The sequence below is a fragment of the Marmota flaviventris genome, chromosome 8, assembly GCF_047511675.1.
Source record: "Marmota flaviventris isolate mMarFla1 chromosome 8, mMarFla1.hap1, whole genome shotgun sequence".
NCBI lineage: Eukaryota > Metazoa > Chordata > Mammalia > Rodentia > Sciuridae > Marmota > Marmota flaviventris.
The window spans coordinates 126893167-126919164 of record NC_092505.1 but is presented as its reverse complement, the minus strand read 5'-3'; the positions used below and the strand labels follow the sequence as shown (position 1 = coordinate 126919164).

At 43.6% G+C, this 25998-nt stretch overlaps 1 protein-coding gene across 1 annotated transcript in view; it reads left to right on the top strand.

The window, feature by feature from the left end:
- Ephb1 (EPH receptor B1) overlaps nucleotides 1-25998 on the top strand; it is a 257860-nt gene that overhangs the window by 211789 nt on the left and 20073 nt on the right. Inside the window, exon 10 of the mRNA XM_027933877.2 lies at nucleotides 606-821. Within this exon, the coding sequence (XP_027789678.2) occupies nucleotides 606-821 (216 nt within the window). The remainder of the gene's footprint in view (nucleotides 1-605; nucleotides 822-25998) is intronic.

The following is a 25998-nucleotide window of genomic DNA, read 5'->3' as shown; positions in this document are numbered from 1 at the left end:
AGTGCCCCTGAGTTCAATCCCAAGTACCCTACCCCTCCAATTAAAAAAATAGGGGATGAATGTGTAAGGGCCCTAAGGCAGGAAGAGCTTGGCTGGGGAGCACTGGGGCTGCCAGTCACAGTGGCTTTACTTAGCACCAGTGGGCTGAGGAAGGTAGCAGCTGGTCCCACGGGTCTTATGGACAAACCACTAAGCAGTTTGGAGATTTTCCTTAATGCAATGGGAGGCTATTACAGAGTTTAAGCCAGGGAGTGACATGGCCTGATTTATGTCTTTAAAGATGGTTCTGGCTGCCGTGGAGAGAATGGATTGTAGCGGGGGCAGGTGCGGGAGGCTGTTCCAGGTGATGGATGGCCATGACTTGGTTGGCATGGTGGCCGTGGAGAGGGAGAGGAGTGGATAGGTTTGAGATGTAATTTGGAGATGAAATCGACAGGGCTTGGCAAGAAGAGAGCTGAGGTTCAAGGAAAGGATGAGGGTGGGGGATGGGGAGGGAAGGGCGGCCGTGAGCTGCGTGCCCGGCAAGCAGCAGGCCACAGCACCTTGGCTTCTGATTAGCCACTGAAGTCTGTCTTGATCTGGATGCACTTTGTGTCTTACCACAGCAAAACGATGGGCAGTTCACAGTGATACAGCTCGTGGGCATGCTCAGGGGCATTGCTGCTGGCATGAAGTACCTGTCCGAGATGAATTACGTGCACCGGGACCTGGCGGCTAGGAATATTCTGGTCAACAGTAACCTGGTGTGCAAGGTGTCCGACTTTGGCCTCTCCCGCTACCTCCAGGATGACACCTCAGACCCCACCTACACCAGCTCCTTGGTGAGTCCTTCTTGATATTCTCAGGCAAAGCATGGCAGGGCTCAAAGGTGGCTGGGGACCTGTGGCAGGGCGTCTGGGAAGAAATGGTCACCTGAGCTGATCTCTTCAAGGAGGGATCCAGAGTCTGGGAGGATCATCCAACTCTGGGGAAATAACAGCAGCCAGTTGTCCATGGGAACAGTTGACTTTGGAGAACCCATACAGGTGGACAAGGTACCAGAGACATTTGTCACCAGGAAGCACGCTCCAGGCATGGTTGAGGGTTTCAGTCCCCAGATGGGTTGGACTCTGGTCTCCTTCTCTTTTCCCTCTACGTGGCTTCCAGATAGCTTTAAGCACCAGGCACCCGATGAGTACTCCTAAATTGGTATTTCCTGCTGAGCCTCCCCCTCCACATCCTGAGCAGCAATAATCATCTAAATCCAACTGCCTCATCCACACAATTTCATTTAGAATTTTAACAAGTCCAAAATAGACCTCTGGAGCTACTTACCAACAGAGCCTCCCTGGTAGTTGTCACCATTTCACTGGGAATCATCCTTGATTCCCCCCCACCTCCGCCCCGGGCTTGCCATCCCATCCAATCCCTCAACAACTCCATAGGTTCTTACAGAATCTATGCCTTTCTTCCTCTCTACTGCCACCACCCTGCCACAAACCACCATTCTCTTTTGTCTTAGATTGTTACAGTGACTTCCCAACATGCATCCCTGATTTTCTCTTGTCTCCTTATATCTATTTCCAACAGCATCCAAAGTGATTGGCTTCCCCTCCTCCTTGCCCACCTATCTATCTTTTCTTTAAAATTGCAAATGTGTATTATAAAACATTAAAGGATACAGGGAGGTAAACGCAAAAGAATAACTGATAAATTACAATTCCCCCCAGGCAGGTTCTATCAACTTTTTCCTAAAGGCTACATGGTAAATATTTTAGGCTTTGCTGGCCAAGAGATAAAATAGAGGAGGTTGCATGAATAATTATATAACCCTTTACAATGTAACCCTTTTAAAAGTTATCAACATCATTCTGAGCTCAGAGGCTATAAAAATGTGACCAGCCAGGCTGATGGTCAGGCCAAAGTTCATTAATCCCTGGTGAACTCAGTTTTCAACAGCTAGATGTGTGTCCTTTCACATTCTTCTCTTTGTTTGAAAACTTGGAAAGTGTTTATACTTTAAAATTGGGATAATACTATGCCTATTTCCCTGAATTCTTATGTATCTCTTGGGCATTCTTGCTGCCCCATTGATTTTCACAAACTTTATAAATATTCACCTCTCCCGCGCAGAAATGTGTCTGTCTTCTTGCACCCTTACCAATGCATCCAATAATATCAACGTATCCAAAAATATCTGTTTTCCTTTACATCTTCTTACAGCTCATCATTTGTCCTGAAAGTTTTCTTCATTCACAGGTGATAAAATATTTCTTAAAGTTTTCTGTACTATTTTATTGTGGAACTATTCTATATTTAAATACCTGGTATAACCAAGATTTATTTATTTTTTCCATTGCTTTATTTTTAAAATATCAAGCATATAGAGAACTTGAAAGAATTTGACAGAAAACAGCCAGAAACTCCCCACACAGATTCTAGAATTAATACCTTCTATACTTGCTTAATCCTATGACTTCTATCTATGCCTCTGCATATCCATTACTCCATTTTCTTTTGTTGACTGATTTCCAAGTAAACTACAGATATCATATATATCACCCCTAAACATAATATCATACATGTCTTTACCTGAAGTTAAATCTTTGTTTACAGTTATTTTTTGTTTGGAATTTTTTTGCATATAATGGAATGCACATGCATTAAGGGTGCATTTAGAGTTTTAACAAATACACTCAACGGCATACAACCCAAACTCCCAGCAAGATAGGAAACATGACCATTACCTTAGGAAGTTCCCGCAAGTCCCTCCACAATCGATTCTCATGCACACACACACACACACACACACACCCAGAGGTAACTACTGTTCCAATATTTTTCAACCCTAGATTTGTTTTAGGAACTCATATACTAAAACTTTGTATAAGTGGGAAGCATACTGGATATGTTCTTCTGTGTCTGGTTGATTTTACTTGGCATTATGTTTGAAAGAATCACTCAAGCAGGAATTTATTGCTACTTATTGCTGAATTTATTGTTTATTTATCCACTCTCTTATTGACGGGTACCAGGGGTATTCTGGAATTTATTTTTGAATGTATCGGGAAATGTATTCTCATACTGTTTTGAACTTTTGTTCAAAACAGAAAAATAATATTTTCTGAGTAAACAAATTGTGCTTCTAAAAATGTAAATAATATATTCACATGACATGTAGTTTTTTGAACATTTATTTTGTGCCAGAACTGGGCTACAACTATGCCAACACCACTTATTAAAAATATTATTCATTTCATAACACTTTTTATTAGTACATTATTATTCATTTTTATTGAATCACATGCCATCCTTGACATTAAGATCTTTATATGAACTACATTTGATTCTCAATTCTACTCTATTGATTTTTTTTTATTCTTGTGCTCAGTCATATATTGTTCTGGTTATAATAACAATTAGCAGAACTTTTTACTTTCTACATTATTCTGATTATAATAATTTTAGGAAAAACCTTACTGTTTGGGCAAAGCAAGTGATACCTCATTACTTTTTATTTTTTCTTAAGTCCTTGGCTTTTCTCAACTATCTTTTCTTTCAACTGCATTTCAAAATCACCTTGTCCAGTTCTAAAATGTGCACATATACATAGATACTCACATTTGTATTTTGAATAAATTCTATTTTGCCTTTGAAAGGACTTACATTTTAATGATTCTGAATCATCTAATAATGATCTAAGCCAAATATACAATTTACATGAAACTTACATTAAAATTTCATAGGTAAAAGTTTTTCCATGTTATTTTCCTGTGTACATTATTTATATAATCTATTGTGGTTTTGTATTTCTTCTAGATGATAAAGTTTATTTACCCTAAACATACGAGCTCACAATCATGTGGTCACTCACCTTACCATATTTATTATGCCATTTCTTCAAGTTTTGCCTTTTGTTCAAAACAGATAAATTATATTTTCTGAGTAAACAAATTGTGCTTCTAGTATGCAAATAATATATTCACATAACATGTAGTTTTTTGAACAGCTGTTTTGTGCCAATACTGGGCTACAGGCTGGTGACATAATCATGAGCAGAAAGAGACATCAAGGGCTGGGGCTGTGACTCAGTGCTTGCCTAGCATGTGTAAGGCACTGGGTTCCGTTCTCAGCACCGCATGGAAATAAATGAATAAAATAAAGGTCCATCAACAACTAAAAGTATATGTAAAAATATTTTTAAAAAAGAAAGAAAGAGACATCATTACTTCTCTCACATGTTTTAGTCAGCCTTGCTTCATCATGACCAAAATACCTGTCAGGAAAAACTTAGAGGAGGTCAAGTTTATTCTGGTTCATGATTTCAGAAGTTAAATCCATGCTCAACGGATTCCATTGCTCTGGGCCCAAGGTGGGGCAGAACATCATGGCAGAAGGGTATGACAGAGGAAACCAGCTCAGTTCATGACAGCCAGGAAGCAAAAAGAGAGCTCTGCTTGCCAAGGACAAAATATATACTCTAAAGGCATACCCCTAACGACCTACTTCCTTTCTGTACCTGCCTATAGTACCCAGGACAGTACTCCTTTCAATTATTAATCCATCAAATGGATTAATCCACTAACTAGGTCACAGTTCTCATCATCTAATCATATCACCTCTGAACATTCCTACATTATTTCACACATGAGCTTTCAGGAGATACCCTATTTCCAAACCATAACATCCCGTTTAGTGAGGGCAGGGGCCATTAATCAGACACATATTCAATACGTGCACAATTACAGCTGGAAAGAGAAACATGATGTTTTGGGAGATCATGAATAAAATAGGAAAATGTCCTACCTATGTCTAGCAGTATTAAGGAGAACTTTCAGAGGAAGAGATATTGCCCCAGCAGAGACATGAAGAGTAAGTAGGTCACTGTCTTAGTCAGCTTGGGTTGCATAACAAAATGCCATAGACTGGGTATCTTATATAGCAGACATTTATTCCCATAGTTCTGAAGACTGGAAGTCCAAGATCAAGGAGACAGCATGGATGGAATCTTGGTGTGGACCTCTTCCTGACACTGTCCTCACTTGGCCTTCCTTGGTATACACGTTGAGAGAGAGAGACAGAGACAGAGAGAAAGAGGAAGAGAGAAAGTGATTGTGCCTCTTCCTTTGTTTTTGTAAGGGTGTTGATCCCACCATGAGGCTCACCTTCATGACCTAACCTATCCATGACTACTCCCAAAGGCCCATCTCTACAGACTATCCCACTGAAGGTTGGGGCTTCAATATATGAACATGAGGGCACACTGACATTCAGTCTATGGAATTTTATCCCCAATGAATATGACAGGAGGCAGAGAAGCAGCACATACAAAAGCCATGTGACAAGAGAGAAAATGGACTAGAAATGAGAAGGTACCTCTGTGCCTGTCATTTGGGTGGTCCTCCAGGAGGTCAGCAGCAGTTACCTCTTATAGTATCTCCAGATCCTTGTGAGGGAATTTACAGCCAATGGAAACCATTCGAGATGTGTGCGTCTGTGTGTGTGTGTGTGTGTGTGTGTGTGTGTGCATGTATGCACATAAACATGGCCCAAAGTCATAGATTTTCATCTTAATTAAACAACTTGGCTTCTTCTTTTGCCTTTTCCTTACAGTCTCTTTCATCCTCTTCTTTAAAACAAATATACAAAAAGACAAAGACTTTTCTTGGCTTTATTCCTGTTTTCTTTCACCAAGAAAACTATTCAACAAGTAGAACCAAAGTAGATGTCCTGAGCAAGGGAAGTGAGCCCTATGGAGGATCAGGACCCGTGTGTGAGGGGCTCCAGCTCGGCAGGATGAAGAGATGAGCTGTATGCAGGGATATTAAGAAATGCTTTGGGGATAGTGGGAGTGGTTGGGAGAGGGGATGTACATATGGAAAGCGTGAACGCAGGATGAATTGTGTAGCGTGGAATTGGAATTGGAGGTATCAGTGTGAGCTTATGGTTTTAAATACACCGAGGCAGAGAATAAATATAGGCTCGGAGAGCCTGCAGCAATGACATCTATGTAGCAAGAGTCCACGCCGGCACTTAGATTTTTATTTCTGTAGACTTTACTGAAAGCAACCAGGACTCATTAGAGAAATGGCCCTTTCCAGGGCCTTGGCAGGAAAAGTAAGAGGAGCCTAGCACACCTTTTTGTATCAGAAAGTGAGAAAGAACTCAAAGAATGATGGGGATATGTCAAAAAGTACAAGTACCAGCATGAAGGGTCTCCTAATGAATAAATCTGGAATCATTTGAGCCTTAGAATATATAATCATAGTAACAGATTGTAACTCATTGAGTAAAATGGTGCCTATTATGAATATGAATATCAATTAATAAATAAATGGAGGCAAGAGAAAGTTTTTCACTCTAGTAGAAAAAATAATATTATTAGAAACTCACTGTTTGGCAAGCATCAAATTAATGGTTAATTCAAATAAGAAATCAATGGATACTAATATTTGGGGAGAATATGGGAAGAGCAACAAGATTTTGCATAGCTTCAAAATATTTATTTATTATGAATATTTATTTATTTCAAAAAAAGGAAAAAGTAACTTTACAGCAGAGAATTTTGATAAATACCATCTGAATTAAGTGCTTAAAGTTTATAACACCAGTAACCGAAGTCATCCTTGTGTAGCACCTACAAGATACAGACATAAGAACCTAGCATTTGTGATACTCTGCTCAAAATATGTGACTTGGGTCTTGTTGGGAGGAACATCAGACTAACTAAAATTAATGCACATTTTATTAAGTGGTCTATGATCTTCAAAAAATATCAAGGTCATAAAAGTCAAATAAACAGAAAAAACTGGGATTACAGGTGTGATAATGGGGATTCACAGGTGACACTTAGAACATTTCTGGGACAGTTGCTCTTTTGGGGTAAACAGGGTATAAGCAGTCTTTATAGTCTTCCTGCAGCTTTTTCAGGGATATGAAACTGCTCCAAAGGGAACTTAAAAAAAAAAAAAGTGACCCTGGATGCAGTATGGAGGGTGGATGCGAAAGGCCAGAGGAGGAAGCAGGGGAATGCCCTGCGAGATCACGGGGCCTTAGGTGTGGGATGAAGGAAATAAAGCACAGAGGGTGCATGGGGTCACATAGGAGGACCTGAGCGTGCATGGCGTTAGAGGAGATGGTGACAGAGGTCCAAGGACGATGCTAGGTATCCAGCCTGTTTCTGGGATGGGTGATGGATGTCCCACTATTCGAGAGTGAGCATGCTGGACGGGAGCTATAGAAGGGTTGTGAATAGGTTGTGAATAGTTGTGAATTTGGTTTAGAACAGCTAAAAGTTTGTTTCCCAAATTGTGATGGGTATCAGGTTTACCTGGAAAGCTAATAAGGAGCGCAGAGTCACACACTTATGAGAGTAGAATGGGGTCTGGGTTTTGCATTGTCACTGAGGTTTTTCCAGGTGATTCTGATACCTACACATTTTTGAGAGGCCCTTGATCGGAACCATTTGTTTTTTATGTGCTTGTGGAATATCTAAATAGAGCTGCTGGGTAGGCAAATGAATACATGGGTCTAGAGCATGGAGGAGAAGACCAAATGGAGACAGATCTTTGGGAGTCATCGGCATAAAGACAGGAATAAAAACAGTGGGTGTAAATATACTTCACCTGGGAGAGAGTAGGATGGGAAGGATCATTGCCCTGAGCATGAAGGAGCCTAGCATTTGCAATACAGATGCATATAAGTAGGAATGGGGCTCCCCCATCGTCCCCATCCCCCAGAGAGGCAATTGCTATAAGTCCAACCTTCACACTTTGCAGACAAGGAGCCCAGATGGGTCAAATGAGCTATGCAAGCCACATAGCTTTGACCCTCAGTCTAGGTCTCCAGACTCTGAGGCCAGCACTCAGAGCTCCATGGCCCTGGGTGTGCGATACCCCTGCTCAACTTAGGTCACTTGTGATGTCCCAGGAAGCCTGTTTCTCTGTTTCATTTCCACCCCCTGTCCTCCCAACAGCCAAGCCAATGATGGTCTTTAGAATCCAAGTCAGCTGTCCCCTGTACTCACTGGCTCTGCTGCTCTCAGAGTGATACACACACACAGGCTAGGCCCATCATATCCCTCCCACCCACCAAAGGCAGAGATGGGCTTTAATTTATTAATTAAAATTTAGTAGCTTTAATTTATCTTTAGATTTTCGGTTCCATTTCTTTGCACTTTTTTTCCCATGATTACTCCAGAATTATACAACATGGTGTATTAAGTACACACATATGCCACCTTCATTTTTCATAGCCTACTTAGGGTTTACATTGTACCACTTTACATAAAATGAAGAAGCCATATAACCAAATTAAATAGGTTCATTTACCATCCCACCTCTATTTGTTACATTTATACACATTAAAAATCCCAAAGACAGTACTACAGTTTTTGCTTTACACAGCTGTATGCATTTTCAAGAAGTTAAAGGGAAGATGTTTTATGTTAACTCAAAATAGTTACCATTTCCCTTGCTCTTCCATCATCCCTGAAGGTGCAAGTGACTCTTTGGTATCCATGCCTTTAGTTTGAAGAACTGCCTTGAACATGTCCAGGTCTTCATGCAATAAGTTCTCCTAGTTTTCCTTTTTCAGAGAAATGTTTATATTTTGCATTCATTCCTGAAATATAATTTTGCTGGCTATATAATTCCAGATTAACAGGCTCTCTCCTCCCCTTTAGCATTTAGTGTGGTTTCATTGTCTTCTGGCAGCCATGTTTTGTGTGTGTGTGTGTGTGTGTGTGCGCGCGCGCGTGTTTGCTTGTTTATTTATCTGTTTTTTGGGTACTGGGGATTGAATCCAGTGGCACTTAACCATTGAGCCACATCCCCAACCCTTTTTACATTTTATTTAGAGTCAGGGTCTTGCTAAGTTTCTTAGGCTCTCCCTAAGTTGCTGAGGCTGGCTTTGAACTCTTGATTTTCCTGCCTCCACCTCTTGAGATGCTGGGATTACAGGCATGTGCCATGGTTTCTAATGGCCACACAGTTATTTGAACCATTATTCTTATGAATGTGTATATATTCATATGAATATGGGTCAAATGAGCTATGCAAGCCACATAGCTTTGGCCCTCAGTCTAGGTCTCCAGGCTCTGAGGCCAGCACTCAGAGCTCCATGGCCGAGAGAGAGAGAGAGAGAGAGAGAGAGAGAGAGAGAGAGAGAAGAGAGAGAGAGAGAGAATGTGCCATATTTCTGTGGCTGCTTCCAAAATTTTTCTTTGGTATACTTGAGGGATACTTTTTTCACCCCAAATTTTCCTATTCTCTAAACTTCTTGAGTCTGTGAATTTATATCTCTCACTCTATTGGAGAAGTTTTGGGCTATGTTTCTTCAGATGTTATTTTCTGTCCCCTTTCCCTCTCCTCAGGGCTAGGATCACATGGTGTCAGAGCTTCTGGAATGTTCCCACCGGTTCCTGAATCTGCTCATTTTTTTCCCTGACTTTTTTGTTCTCTTCCTCAGATCTGTCTTCAAGGTCATTGATTCTTTCATGTGTCTTCTCCAATATGCCATTGAGTCCCTTCAGGGACTTCCTTCTGATCATGTGTTTTTCAGTTCTACAGTTTCTAATTAATTCTTTTACATACTTTCTAATTCTCAGTTGAGGTGTTTTATCTTCTTATTCATCCTAAGCATATTTTTCTTTACCTCATTGAGCATAGCTATAATAGCTGCTTTAAAGTCTTTGCCTGATAATTTTGACATCTGAATCACCTTGGGATTTGCATCTTTTGATTGTCTTTTCCCATAAAAAACTAGTCACATTTCCCTGGTTCTGGGTACACCTATTAGTTTTGAATTAGGTACGTCATGACTGCTATGATGTGGAGATTCTGGATTCTGTTACATCGATCCAAAGAGTGTTGATATGTTTGATTTAGCAGGAAATTAACTTGGTCATGTCAGCAAACTGTCATATCTGCAGTGGGCGACAGCTCAGATCTTTCATACAGGTTTTCAATTAGTTTCATACAGGCATGGTTCTGGGGTCAGCTAGAGAATTGGCCCCCCTGCTCCCCAGCAGCCCTGATGGCCAGTACTCTGGACTCCTTCCCTTGGTTCTTCTAGCCCAAAAGTTGGTGGGTTTTTTCTGTTGGAGTTTTAACACTGAGCAGATTACAGTGGCCACAGCTGCCCATAAACCAAACCTACAAAAGGTAAAGTCTTGTGCTGTTCAGTTTCCATAAACTTCGTAGTCTTTTCTTTTCTCTTCTTGGATTTGTTATTCTTTTTCTGGAGAGTCTGTGCATTGGAAGCATACTCCTCTGCACCAACAGTGAAACCTTCAACTTATAATCCTCCATCATCATCAGTTCTGTAAGACAGTCCTTAAGACCCGTCCCCTCCACCTAATTTCCCTGTTCCATACATTTCTTTCCAGGTCTTTTTAACGTCACCATCTTGTAATACATCTGGTTTTACTTTATAAGTGAAGACTCATTAATAGTTATTAAGGTTTTCTAGTTTTTCCTACTAGGCCCTCATCCTTCATCTCTCACTCTGAGATAATTCTCCGCCCCACTTTTCCCCCAGGTGTTCCTTCTCTGTTTTAAATTGCTATTTGTAGCCCCAGGAGCATTTCTCTTCCCAACAGGCTCCTCCAATAATGAACAGATAAAACTTGTTCCTTTGTGCTTCCTTATGATTGCAATAAACCCACTAACCTAGGGAAGAACTCTGAAGTGCTCCTAATATCCCCACCGACCAAGAGGGACATAACAACGAGACGGGCTGGGCTCTGAACACCTGTATGATTTACACAACTTTCCTTTCAGCAGATAGATTTCTGAATACCATCATGTGTGCTCAAATAAACATCCCCGGGCTTCCCGTTATAGACCAGCTCTCTACACTTGACCTTCTGGGTCACAATCTCATTATTACTGGTCCTGTCTAACTTTACCAAAAAGGAAAAAGGCTCCCACATACTAGAAAAGGTGACACATCCTTGATGAACTCTGCACTGGGGGCTCACATACATTCTCAAACCTGATCTCCACCTGTTATCCATTGACGTCAGTAAGGAGAGGTCCAACAGGATCCCATAAATCTCTGGATAGGGATTTTGGGCTGGCTAAATGGAAACCTCTACCCATCCAGTCCAGCTTTCTTTCTCCTTGAACAGGTAGGAAGAAGCCCCCAGGCTGTCTCAGACCTGTCCATCCTGCTCCCTGCAGGCCTCCCTGGTTTATTCTGAATTGCATTAAGTCCTCCAGGCACCTCTGATCTCCCCCAACCCCTTCCCCTTTGACCCCCTTGCTGCTGCTCTGTGTCAAGCTCCCCACTCCTCCTGCACCGCCAGTCCCCCTACTCCTCCTGGCCTTCCCTCTTTGCATGCGGGCTGATATTCCTGGCTCTGCCTGGTCCCCCTCTGTGAACCTCAGAGCTGTTGCTGGGGCATCTGCCTCTCTTGGCGGGAGGCGGAAGCTGACTTCAAGGCTGTTTGCCAGCTGTGCAGGTCCTTCCTTGATCCTGTCCCTTGGCCAGCACTTCCTCACACAACGCCCTGCAGTTGCTGCCCCTCATTTCCCACATTGACTCCCTGTCCCCACTCGGGGACAGCTCACTCACCCGTTCCTCCTCTTCAGACTCATTTTCTGCACTGCTCTGGGGCACCAGGCATGAAGACCTCATCCTTTCCATGAGACAAGGGACAACTTTCCCCTGAGGGTCATCTCTGGGAGCACCAGGCACCATGGCCCACTTCTCTCTTGAACTCTGCGGCACAGACAGCCCCCTCACCCTACCACCACCCGCCACCGTCATCCATGATTCCCATGCTCAGCAGCAGCCATCTTTATTCCACGACTAGGGAAGGACTTGTTCCAGACACAGTTGATTCTAAGCAGAAATTTGTAAAGCTTTTCTTTCACAAAACAACTCACCTTCATTCCATGATAGGATGCTGCCCAGTTAACTGAGCTCTGTGTTCAGCAAGGTGGGCTGACAACGGGGCAGGAGATCCATTTTAGGACCTTCTCTCTCACTCTGCTTTGGTAAAACAGTTCTTCAGTATGGTAGAAAGAATGCAGGATTTGGATCAAATTATGCTGGACAAACTTGGCCTACGTCTCCTTACCCATAAAGTGGGGTTTGTAAGAATTTTTTAGGTTTGTAAGAACTCATGTGAAAAACTCTACAGCCCTGCTCTGATCACTGGTCACATGATTTGTGTAAAGGGAAAAAAAGACTAAGATGGTGTCCTAGGGACAGTGATTCACACTTTGCAGGGAACCAGACTCCCCTGGAGGACTTATGATGGAGGCAGATGTCGGAGCCCCGCCCCAGAGTAGTTCCTGTTTGCAGGTCTGGGGAACTACAGAGGGGAAACCCAAGAGTCTGCATTTCACAGAGGCTCCCAACTGAAGCTGCCCCCCTGGTCCTAGATCCTGCCAGGAGCCTGTGCTACATGAAATCTCCTTGAGAGAGCACAAATTGCACTTCACAACTTGCATTGTAAGAAATGCCATGTACCTTATTTTTCAAAAATCAAAGTAAATCTGACACTGTTTTGTTTCTGGGAAAAGAAAATGTAGTTTCAGTCATTTTAGAACTTCTTGCTCCCCAAGCCCAGGAAAGCATGAATCTCCAGGCCTCAGTGGGGCTCCAGTATCTCTGTATGAGCCAGCAGCCCACGTGCCTGCTGCCCAGCTTCCCTGCTCTACCTCATGGCCCCTGTCTGAGGAGGCAGTGAGAGCACAGGTCCAGTCCTGTCCTCATCTGAGAACCCCAACAGCATCTGCCTCCAGTCTTAGAGCCTGTTCTGATCCTGTTTCATTTACCCCCCCACCTCCACTGCCCAGTATTAGCTTTTTCCCAGAGTCTGAAATCCTGTCCCCTGATACCCCACTATCAACTTTTTAGAGGAAAATGCAAATTCTCATGAAATCAGTTCTGGAGATCCTTGGGATTGGTATGAAGGAGTCGGGGGCAAGCAAACCAAGAAAGATCACCCCTGGTCCTGAGGGTCATCTATGACACAGCATCAAAAAGTCACAAATTAATGTCCCCATCATTTTCATTGCCATCTGTCTGCCACCTGAACTCTCTGTCCAGTAAACTGGCATTGAACTCAAGGGAGATCCCTTGTACTGCATTCATTTAGCCTCATCTTTTCTAGGTCAACCTTTTTAAAGAAAGAAAGTCGTTGATATGGTTTGGATCTTATATGTCCCCCTAAATCTCGTGTGTTGAAGGTTTGGTCTCCAGCTGATGGTGCTTTGGGAGGTGAAGGAAATTTCAGGAAGGGGCCTACTTGGAGGAAGTTGGGCTTTTGGGGTGTGCCCCCTCTGCCACCACGGAGTGGGAGCTTTGCTCCATCACATCCTCCCCAACGTGATGTTTTGCCTTGTCGCAGGTCCAAAGTGCTGGGACCAAGAGACTATGCCCTGAAACCACGAGCTAAAAGAAATCTTTCCTCCTTTAAAGTTGTTTATCTCTGGTACTTTGTCCCAGCAAGGAAAGCTGAATAACAGTAGTTCAGGGTGCCTATCTGGGATGGAGAGTTCTTTTCTGTCCAGGGAACTTGCTTGGGAGTCTTACAGAGAAGGGATCCAAATAAAGAAAGTCAGGGATGAGGTGCCAGAGCCTTATCTTTAGGGGTGTTCCCTCTTCTTTAGGCCAGACCTGAGCCAACCTGCCACCACCACTCCCTGGAGGCAATGGGAGACTAAGGGGCTGTGCTGGGAATAGGCATTGGCCTGTCCAGGCTGCCCAGACTGTGCTGTTCCACCAGAGGCCAGCAGTGCTATGCACATGCGCAGCCCTCGTGGGAGGAAAAATGCTTAGGGGAGTCTGTGAGGAGGAGGACAGGAAGCCTCCGAGAACTTTCCCCAAACTTGGAATGAGGATCCCCATCAGCGCGCGCACACACACACACACACACACACACGCAGTCCAAGTAGGCACTTGATAAATAGCTGGGCTTTTCTCCTTTCCTTACCACCGAGCAGTGACTTTGACTGCTACTAGTACTGTTTTAGATTATTTTTTCTTATAATGTACTTAAAAGATGCAAAGAAAACAGAAAATTATCTCAAAGATAATCCTTCCTGCAAGCTTTTCAGGAAAAAGCCCCCTCGCTCTGCTGTTTGCTGGGCCTCTTTAAGAAGTCACCACTAAGTCCAGCCGATGCCCTCCCCCTACAGATCTGAGCTCAGCCTGTGGCCTGTGTCCTTCAGAAAGAGCCAGGTTTGCTGGCTTCGTGTCCCTGGGTCCAGCTTTTCTTCTCTCCTCACTTCTGGGAGTTTTACATTAAATCTTACTTCTCCTCCCCTTCTGATCCATGGCCTCCCTTATAAAGCCATTTTCAAATATGATTTCTAGCTCTCCATTCAATCACTGGGCTCAGGAAGCAGTTCAGTCTCTTGGGCAGGTGGGAAAATGAAGGGGAATGAAGACAAGCAAGGAAAAGACAGGGAGACCCTTTAATTGAAGCCAGAATAAAACCAAGTCCTGGTCCCCTGGAATTTCTTCTCTGGCGTTAATTAAGCTGAGGGAAGAATAATTCAAATGTCACTCTGCCCCAGGCTCCGCCACTCAAATAATTCTTCTCTGGGCGTTTCTACCTCCTCCTCCCTCTGATCTCTCTCCCTGGGTCCCTTTGTCAGCAGATGCTGGGTTAGGGATACCAGGCCCTGACTGAAGTGCCCTTTTGAGAAAGACTCAGCATAATTATTCTTAGTAGGGCCTGTGTATTATTAGCCTGGGTGGGATCAGTATGGAATTTCAGAGCCCAAGCCAGCCTGCACCCCAGGGACTGGAACAAGGGGCGGGTCAGGTTTCTCTGCCAGGGCTTCTCTCTGCTCTGGGCGGGTGGGTGCGTGGTGTGTGCAGGCAAGCGGACAGAGCCCTGCCATCATGTGCATGTCCTCAAAGGGGAGGGGCTGGCCACCTGGGTGTGACCCATGCAATGCCTGCTAGCTGTTCTCCCAGCCAACATATGTTTGTTAAGCACGTAATATATGCAAAGAACACAGTTTTAACAAAACCGGACGTGAGTGCCTGGAGTTTCCTTCAAAACCAGGAAGATAAACATTGAACTATTACTTATGCATTGGTTACATAATTGATTGGGTACAGGGTGGAGCGCATACATAGTACATCCCTGGACCCCTGAGAGGGGCCCCTGGACTGAGACCCCAGGGAGGAAAGGATCCACCTAGAGGACCAGTGCTTCATGGGAACCATCCCAGGGCTGCACACAGACCCTCTGGCTCGGTTAGGACAGAGTGTGGAGGACAGGGCGGTGTAGGGGAGCGCACCCCCAAGCATGGATTGGGAGAAGCTGTAGAAAAAGCCAAAGGGGACATTGGAAGAAACGGATGTGGCACTGAGCTGGCATTAAGGTGTGGGGATTGCGTGAGCAGCACCGAGTGGGCCACAGTGGATTTACTTCCCTCTTTGGCCTCTGGGGTTAATGGAGAGGGGTGAAGAACCGAACCTAAGACACCAGAGGCAAGTTCAGGAACTGGGTTGGGAAGGCCTACAAGGAGACAGAGGATTAGCTGGGAGGGCCTCATGGTTTTCAAGTGCTCCTAGGAGAGGGTAGGAGCCTGATTCCGCCTTCTCAGCTGAGGTCCCCATGAGAGTCAGGCAATAAGTCAAAGAACCAATCAATCAAGGATCATCGATTTCTTGCAAGAGGTAAGGACCTCTGCTAGAGAAGGAAATTAAACTTCATTTTTAATATGTTGATTGGCAGTAGTGTGTTTTTATCATTTCTTAAGGCAGATGCTTGCTTTCCCAATTGAGTGTTTCAGAAATAAAAGTTTGGAGCCATAAGGTTAGAGAACAGAGAGATGGCCCTCAACTGATATGAGAAAGAGGAGGTAGTAGGTTCCCCGACTGGGTGGATGTGAACTAAGTGGTAGAAATGGATACATAAAAGGTACTCGGTCACAGATGAATGGATGGATTGATGGACATCTGGACAAGGTTATGGGGTACGGAAGTGGAGGGTTTAACACAGAAGGCGACTTGTCTGGTTTAGGTGGCTAGAAAGCACCAGCATGTGCTTCCTGGGTACCAGTGTTGGGAGGGGGCAGTAAAGAGCCAGTTAGCCCTGGAGGGGCCCTGTTGTCAGTCAAACTGTGTCGCTCCCACAAGTATGCTTGGCAGTTCTTACCACCACCTCTCACCTGTGAATGTGACCTTATTAGGAAATAGGGTCTTTGCTGAAATAATCCAGTTAAGATGAGTTCATACTGGATTCAGGCAGACCCAAAATCCAATCACAGGTGTCCTTACACGAAGAAAGAGACTTAACCAGTGACGCACACAGGGAAGGTGGCCATGTGGTGACAGAAGCAGAGACAGGAGTGATGTGTCTAGTGTTGCCAGCAAACCCCAGAAGCTAGAGGAAGCAAGGAAAAATTTTTCCCTATGGGTTTCCGAGGGAGCGTGGCCCTGCTGACACCTTAATTTCAGGCTTCTGGCCTTCAGAACTCTGAGAAAACAAATTTCTCTTGTTTCGTGGAGCCGGGATAGAGCAGACCTGGTAAACTAATGCAGGTCCTTGGAGAGCCACTCTACCCCCAGGACAGGTGAACAGTGAGGAGGAACACATCACAGAGGGTCTTGGCCACTCATCTGGAATTTATCCAGGAGTCAGGGACATCACCCAAGCATCCTTCACAGCTTTGAAATTTAAGAAAAAGGTAAAGAGCCGACTTTATACCTCGCAGTTGTCTAGTTCCCCGGGTGCTAGGGCATTCTGTCAGGGGCACTGCCTTACAGAAACTGTGACCATGAGGTGTTAAATAACAGGTGCTCAGGTTCTAGAAGCCCTGACCAGCCTTGGGACCATGGGGATCTTTGCAGATCTGTCTCCTTGTGCAGGAGTCCTGTGCATTGTTAGAGATGTGGCTGCAGAGGGTGGGGATCCTTGTCCTGAACACGTGGCTTGAGGGCCTCCAGGACCTGCTGGGGCCTGGCCTATGCACCCCTCACCAAGCAAAGTTGCCTTCCCTCTAGAGCAACATGTTGATCCAGGAAGAGGGGAAATTGGGCCCCTTCAACTCCATAGTCAGACCCCAGGGCCAGGGATTTTCTAAACCAGCATGATCAAGGCGGAGCATCCTACCCCCTCCTCAGGGAGACACCCTATTCAGAACTCTGAAAGCAGCCAGGGACACACTTCCAGTACAATTTACAGATGCAGAAGTAAAAAAGAAAGAGTGAGTCAGAGAATAATCTAGAGGGAGAGCCCAGAGCCAGGAAGGGTCGGAGCAGGAGAGCTGATCAAAGGCTGCTCCTGACTGCAGATGCTCTAGCTGCAGGGGGAAGTGCGGGGAGGACTTTAGAGGTGAAGATTTCATTTTAATCCTCCCTCTAAAGCTTTCAGGAAACCCTTTCCTGTGAGAAAGTGAGAGAGTAAGAAACAGGAAGGAAGGTTCTCAGCGAAAAGATCCGTGTAGACTTCGACTAATACTGCTCACTTAGAGAGTACACGCCATCTGGGTGTTTGATAAAAAGAAAAAAGGCACAAGAGAAGTTCAAAGCCATGGATTCTGCTTGTGAGTGCAAGCAGCGCTCACCTCTCCCCGTGGCCAGCGCTTCTCTTTGTTGGAGACAGGTCCTTTGTTTTCTTGTTTTTCATCTTGGTGAGCAATGACTGTCTTTTCAAACTGACTTGTCAAGTCACTTTATTCCCTTGTAGCCAAGAAGCAGAGCTGTGGAGAGGAAAGGGGGAGAGGACCCTTGCCCAGACACAAGGGCAAGGCTGGCCTCTTCACGAACTGCCTGAGAGTTTTCTATTAGAATGCAAAACTAGAGCCCACCCGTGCCTGGGGCTGACCCTAGCAGAACCACATCTTTTCTTGGGGGTGGGAGGGGGGGTACCAAGGAATGAACTCAGGGGCACTCGGCCACAGAGCCATACCCCCAGACCTATTTTATACTTGATTTAGAGACAGGGTCTCACTGATTTGCCTAGCACCTCACTTTTGCTGAGGCTGGCTTTGAACTCACAATCCTCCTGCCGCTGGGATTATAGGTGTGTGCCACCGTGCAGGGCCAGAACCACATCTTGCCACTCCCTGTCAGAGAGGGTGAAACTACCTGCCTTATTCTGTCCTCGTAGATCATCTTACTTCCTGTGTACTGGAGGTACATGTTTGGGGCACAGATTGCAAGGGTTGGCCCACACCTTATCCAGGAGCAATCATGAAGCCCTGACTTTAGCTCCACCATTTTTTTTAATATTTATTTTTTAGTGGTAGTTGGACACAATGTCTTTATTTTTTTATTTTTATGTGGTGCTGAGGATCGAACCCAGGGCCTCGCACATGCTAGGCGAGCGCTCTACCGCTGAGCCACAACCCCAGCCCTCTCCACTATTTCTGAGGACTTCTTTGAAAAGAATTTGGCCCACTCCAGAGATCATGCAAGATGGTAGGAACCCAGGAGCTGAACAATATCAGTCCTCATGCTTTTCAATTGACACCCCCAATAAAAAGCTATAAAATGTTTAGCAAGATATTCCATCCTGAGAAATTAGAAGGGTACTGGTCGGGTCAAGAAAACATGGTGTGGAAATGGAAGGAGACCCTCAGGGTTATACAAAAGTACATACAAGAGGAAGTGAGGGGAAAGGGAAAAATAATACAAGGGGGAGAAATGAATGACAGTAGAGGGGGTAGAGAGAGAAGAGGGGAGGGGAGGGGAGGGGAGGGGAGGGGGGATAGTAGAGGATAGGAAAGGCAGCAGAACACAACAGACACTAGTATGGCAATATGTAAATCAATGGATGTGTAACTGATGTGATTCTGCAATCTGTATATGGGGTAAAAATGGGAGTTCATAACCCACTTGAATCAAAGTGTGAAATATGATATATCAAGAACTATGTAATGTTTTGAACAACCAACAATAAAAAAATTTAAAAAAAAAGAAAACATGGTGAGTAGAGAGGAAATCCTTCAGTATCACTTGACCATACCTTATGTTCTCCCTACATTACTTTTTTGTGTACATGTTATAGTTCTAATACCCAAAAATAAGTTAGTTATAATATTCAGTATTAATTATTTTGGTACAAATAAATAAGGTGCTGTTCTATATGTCAGTGTTTTCATCACATTTCAAATTACATGGCCCAATGAGTCCCAACAGCTCTTGGGACAGTTCAGTGCCCACAGCTTAGCAGCTGCAGGGCAGTTCCCTCAGCCATTCTAAGGAAAAGGCTGAGTGTTGACGTAGAGAACAAGGTTTGAGCCCCGCTCTGCCAAGGGCAAGGTAGGTTCCTGTACCTCCCTGAGATGCATTCCATTGCCTGTCCCATGGAATAATATCTTACACCAGGTTTATATCACACAATTGTTTGTAAAGATCCAAGCAGGAGATTATGTGGAATGTTTCAATAAACCTCTAAAGTCCTATAAAAATATAAACAAAATTAAAAATTATTATAAAAGCTGATGAAACAAGGTCATTAGTAAATGATTTGGGATCTTAGTGAAATACTCTTAATGGATTTGGGGGAAGGGAATCAATTCCAACATTACATGATATGCAAAACATAATTCACAAGGGAAGACTCTTTCCTTTCAATTAATAATACAAGTAGTAACATCCTAATATGAAACCCAATCAGAGTAAAGTAAAGAGCACAAACTTGGATGGCCATAAGACTGAAATCTAAATCCTCACCTCTGCTTCTAACATATTATATAATAGTCTGGGTGGGGTATTTATTTACTTCACGAGCCTCAGTTTTCTCGTTTGCAAAATGGGAATAGGACCTATTTTTTAGTATGATTGTGAAAACTGGATGATGTTAAACATGGCAAGCGCCCCGCACAGCAGGTGGTGCCCAGTGGACATGTGACTGATATCTATTTGCTCTTGCCTCCTCATAAAATGAGAATGCAGTGGGGCCTGTGTCTTCAAGGCCAACTCAGTGTGTGACTACTAAGTGGGGGAAAGGTGTCAGTATTGTGTGGAAGACCTGTGGTTCTCTTCTGGTCTTCTGGGATATTTATGTCTTGCAGCAAAGAGTAGCAAGCTTTCTTATAATCAATCAGAGAAAAAGCCTTAGCTTAATGAGAAGACCTTATTAAAAAAAAAAAAAAAAAAAAACTTGACCACTGACAAAGAGCCTTTCGTTAGTGAAATGATGACAGGTTTAGTGGTTCCCAGAACCGTTTTATTTTTCACTCTTATCTGGTGGAGCAGAGAGTAAGATGAGGAAATGGAGCACATTTTTCCTTGCATAAAATTTTAAATTTTTGATAAAAAAGACTATACCCTGGAAGGACTTTTAATTTGAACAAAACTGATCCCTATGACATATGAATGCCCTCCGTGACCTTCATCTCCAAGAAAGGAGCACAAAAAAAACAGAGTTTAAGTCTGCAAACAGTCCTCAGACGGATGCACTGGGTACAAATGCACATTGCAATTTTACCTGCACCACTCTTGTTATTGACAAGATCCTTGTTTTTGTTACACTTTGAATGGTCTCCAACTGTTTGCGCCCATCCATCCTGTTATTTTATTGTGCAATTTTGCAGAATATGAGATAATTTCAAAATGTGTGTGTTCCTTATAGCAGAAACGCCCATATTAAAAAAATTAGAGTCCATTCATTCACCTTCTGGAAGCGTGTACACCATTTAGGCCTAATAAATAGTTGGCCATCAGAAGACCCAACTGTGAGACAGGGGGAAATGCTTTTGGAGTTTTCAATAAGAACAAAATGAAAACAATTTGTTAGTACCTGAATCAAAAGGAAAGGAAAACATGTGGGGTTTCCCTTTGTACATGAGTCTGTCCATGTGTGAGATGGTGGCCAGCGCTTTCCTCTCTATGTTCCAGAATGTTCCAGAATGCATCAGGGCACTGGGATAGTAGGGAGACCCGGCCAGGTTCTTATCTAGCATGGATATTGTGCTTTGGCCAAGTTTTCTTTTCAAATAAGGGCTTTGCCACTACAAATTCAGTATTTGAACTGTATAGGCCATTGAACCAGATGGTAATGGATCATTTTATGAGGTCAACATTTCTGTCCCCAATTATACTTTTTCTAGGCTTACAGGAGATTCTATAGCCCTGCCCAATATTGGTCTTTAAAAAAAGAGATTCCAGGGACGTTTATTACATTTTAGGCACTCCAAAGTTAGAGATTGTCTACATTACCTTTTATTTACTGTCTACATTTGAAGCCATGGTAGAAATAGCTTGGGGGCTCTCCTTATTGACTTCTCTATAAAAGCAACTTCAATAGGAAATGCCATTGTTTGGTGAGAGAACTCTTTAAGGACTTGAGGAGGGGATTGTTAAAAAAATACTTTTTATTTGGATCACATTTCCAAAAACAAAACAAAACAACAACCAAAAAAAAAAAAACTATATAAAAGTGTACACCACGGATCAGACTTAATTTTATTGAATCCCATTTCTAATACAGGTAAATGCCCTCTGGGACCACAGACTACCATATATTATATTGCCTTTAGTTTTCACGTCCCTTTAGTGTCCTTTAATCTGGAATATTTTCAGTGCTTTTCTTTGTTTTGTTTTTTTTATGACATTGACATTTTTTAAACCATATGGTCACCTTTTTTCATTAATAAAAACATTTCTCCTTTTGGGTTTTTCTGATGTTCCTTATAATTAGATTCAGGTTCTACATTTTTGGCCAGGATACTACATGAGTGATGCTGTGTCCCTTCCTAGACTATGTCTCTTGAGACATGTCCATCTGTCCCTCACTGGTATTCAGTTTGGTCACCTGAGGGTTTTCTCTACTTCCCCAATGTGTAGTTACATACATTTTATAATACATTTGTTTCCTTCTATAATCGATAAGCAATCTGTGGGAAGATATATCAAGCCATGCGAATATCTTGCTTTTCGTCAAATCTTCCCCCAGATTTTAGCATCCATTGATGAGCCTTGTGTAAGTCTATTGTCATCTCTTTACAATGATGTGTTCCAAGTCCAGCCACCATATACCAGTCAGAACTTGTCACTGACAAGGGGATGTTTGGGTGGTCCTACAAGCTGACCAAATGTTCCTTTTCCCTCCATGGAAACTCAAACTAATAACATTCTGAAGATCACACTCTCTTTGATTTTTGCTTGGGCAGCCCCGGTACGACCTTTGAGCAACAACATTAAGATTCTCGTGTGTTCCCAGATTGTTGATCCCTGTTCTAGGCTGTGACCTTTCGGGTGTGATATCCCATCTGTCTCTACTCTGCTCACACCTTTCCAGTTCACTCCTTTCTGCTCACACCTGTCAGATTGGCTGTTCTAGCCAATCTCATTCATTAGACTCTTGCTCTCACCTGGGGGAGAACTGATCCCAGAGTAGGCAGAAAATAGGGACTTTCTGGTCCAATTTGGAAAATCAGCCCTTCTGAAGAAAGAAACCCAAAGAAGTCTCCAGAATGTTGCTTTAAAAAAAAAAGTTATCATGATTTTATTTATAAAAACAATGCTTAACAACATCAAAAAACAAAAATGTGTTTAAAGTAAAAAGTGAATCTGACTTTCCCTTCCCAATTCCCAAAAGTTATCATTATAGTTTGGTGTGTTTCTTTTTCTTTTTTTTTTTCCCCTTAACCTTAGAGTATGTGAGGGTATGTATTGATTTATGCATATTTTTGTGATCTCGAAAATGGCCTCATACTGTACATACTGATTGGTTTCTGGGCCTCCTTTGTTACTTGACCATGACCTTACTTCATGCCCTGGTAGACCTTTTGCTGCTGCCCCTGTGGACTTGTTTCTCAGGCTCTTTCTCAGGCATCCTGTGTTTGAATTAACCATAGAAACGATTTCACTAGCTCATTTTGGATGGTCATCTCTGTGGCTTCTGATTTATTATTTCAAATAGTGCTTCAGTGTGTATGCTTACGTAGATATCTCTGTATGCTTATATGGATATTTCTGTGAATTAAATATCAAGAAGAGGAACTGCTGGACCAAAGAATTTACACACTTAAATTTTTAAAAAAATCATTTCAAACTTAAAGTTCTGGAAGTGAAAATAATACAAAACAACACCCATATAAACTTTGCCCAGATTATTCACATAGTGTTATTATTTTAACCCATTTCTTTATTTCCCTCAGTCTCCACCTTTGCAAAATATTTTTTTCCTGAATGTTTGGAAAACACATTACATATATCATACATCTATATCCTCAGATACTTCTCTGTGTATTTTCTAAGAACAGAGAGATCCCTTTACATAACTATAGTTTAGTTACCAAACTTAGTAACTTAACATAGATACTTTTATCTACTCTCTATATTCTAATTTTGTTAACTGACCCCAAAAGTGTCTTTTTTCTTTTAATTTCTTTGTAGTTGTAGATGGACAGAATGCCTTCATTTATTTTTATGTGGTGCTAAGGATCGAACCCAGTGCCTCACCCATGCTAGGCAAGTGCTCTACCACTGAGCCACGACCCCAAAAGCGTCCTTTTTAAGCACTTTTTCCCCCTGTGGTACAGAATCCAGTCTTTAGGATTGGATATTGTACTTTATTGTCATGTCAATTTAGTCTCTTTTAATCAGGAATATTTTCACAATTTTTTAAAATGATATTGACATTTTTAAAGAATACCCTTCACGTGTTTTTAATAGTACCTCCTTCCTTTGGGTTTGTCTGGTATCTCCTCATGATCAGACCCGGATTCTGCATTATGCATTACGTGAACGATAGTGTGTCCTTTTCTGGATGTCACATCTGGAGACGCACGACGTCCATCTGCACCTCGTGGTGATGAGCACAATTTGCAGATTTCCAGTCTGGGGTGGCAGTTTTTTTCCCAAGCCCTTTGCCAACTTGTCCCCTTGCCACAGTCTGTGAGATTCGCCTATTTCTACGTCCCCTTCCTCACACAAGATGTCATCCATCGGTCCTCTTATTCCCAACACGTATGCCATGCGTGTTAATGCTTTATTTAAAAGAGGAAGCAATAAATGTTTTTGGAGAGAGATGGGGCTTCATGGTCTGTGAAAGTTAGAACAGAAGTCCATGCTGGTCCCCGCCCCCACCTTTGGGAAAGAAAAAAATGCCAATTGCCCTTCATACAGAGGAACATGATTTATCGTCCCTTCTTCTTTTCCTTTATCCAGGGGGAGAAAAAGGCAGCATGGATTTGGAATGGAAGGATCAGGTGTCAGAGCCCCTCCACCTTTACTCAGGTGTAGGCTCAGGACAACCCCATTCCCAGGGTCAAAGGAGGCTCCGAATACCTAGCTCACATCACCGGTGTGGAGGCAGGAGCTGGCCTCCCCGAGTGGTCTTTGGAGGGAGCTCTGCCCCTCTCTGGCCATTGCTCATCTGCCAGGAGAGGAGGACAGGCAGCCCAGAGAACAGGGGTCCTCCTGGGAAGCAGGTGAAGCAGCACCCCAACAAACATACTCGCATTCCGCCAGCATTAGCTACCAGGGCCTCATCCACCCCTCTGAGATAATTAAGCATCATTATCCCCGTTGGCAGGTGCAGACAGTAAGACAAGGTGGTTAAGTGACTTGGTTAGAACTGCTGGGATTGTCTGAGGAAGAAGCTGAGCCAAAAAGAAAGCACACTTCAGGAGCCTGAAGAGTTCAGCTGTTTAACATGATCAGCTGTTATAAAATAGCTGTTGGAGGGTGGCAGCAGGAAAGGGACTAGAGGTGTGCCTAGTGGACATTGATCAGGTATCAAAAATCCCAAAGTGAGCTAGGCCTCCTGGTGCACACCATGGAGCTAGAGAGGCTGAGGTAGGGGGATTGCAAGTTCAAGGCCAGTCTCAGCAACTTAGTGAGGTCCTAAGCAACTAAAGGAGACCCTGTCTCAAAATAAAAAATATAAAGGGCTGCGTGTATGACTCAGTGGTAAATTGCCCGTGGGTTAAATCCCCAGTATCCCACTCCCAAAAATTACAGTGCAAATAAGGAATATACCTAGTTTACGTATTAAAATGACCTGCAATGATCAGTCTATCAGATGCTTATGTCTTGTAACAAGGAGTGGGGAATATTGAACTTTGGGGTAATCTCAGTGAGGTTCCCTACAGAGCTGGGCAAAGGTCTCCAAGATGGCAGAGCAGAGGCCAGCCTCCATCTGAGAGTCCCAGCCTTCTCCAGAGACAGAAAAGTCAACCAACTCGGCTATTTTACCCTCTTGCTGCTCATCCAGGAGCCCTTGCCCACTGTACGGTCGTAGAAGAAGCAGTCCTGCCTCAAGGTGTCAGGAAGCCCAAGTACCCTCCATGCACAAGAGTAGGAATGGAATGGGAGAGGAGTGACAAAGGATCATGGGAGAGTCATAGGAGACAGAGGCAGGAGGGTCATCATGGCCTAACAGAGATAGGGGTCATGGAGATGTGTGGACAAGCCATGCAGTTCCTGATGCAGCAAACAGCCTGCTTGAAAAGGGAGAGGAAGACTATGGTCTCTTAGGGCTGAGGAGGGCAGCAGGAAGGGATGGTGGGGGCAGAGGGGCTCAAGGAGAAAGCCCTGTTCATGCCATGCTCAGTGTAGCTAGGGGGTCACCCTGGCCATGGCGTAGGGAATGAAAAGTAGACAGCAGAGTGACCTTTAAGTCTCTTCCTTACCCCTTTCTGTCCTCTGCTCCCTGGTACTCCATGCCAATCTGTCATCCAGAGAGCCTGGCAGCCTCTGTCCCCACCCTCATCCCCCTTAGAAGAGGGCATTTTCTTTTCAGCAGCAGAACAGGTACATCCCTGCTCACTAGACTGGGTGTGGTGTGTTGGGGGGGGTACGCCTGGTTCCCTCCCTAGTGATCAGGAAAAAAACAGCTTGTACCTTTACTGAATTGCTTAAGGCTGGATTCCCTGAATAGCCTCCTTCTCAGGACTGAAGCAACATTGTCCCCTTTCCCTCTATTGACTGGCCTGACCCAAAGAGGGTTCCACCTGCATGCTTGTCAAATGATTGAAAACACGTAGCAAATTACTTAGCTTTTTGTCTCTCCACTCTTACTTTTTTAATTGTAAACTCAAAAATGCTGTATGATGAGAAAAAAATAATGATACTGCCTGCATACAG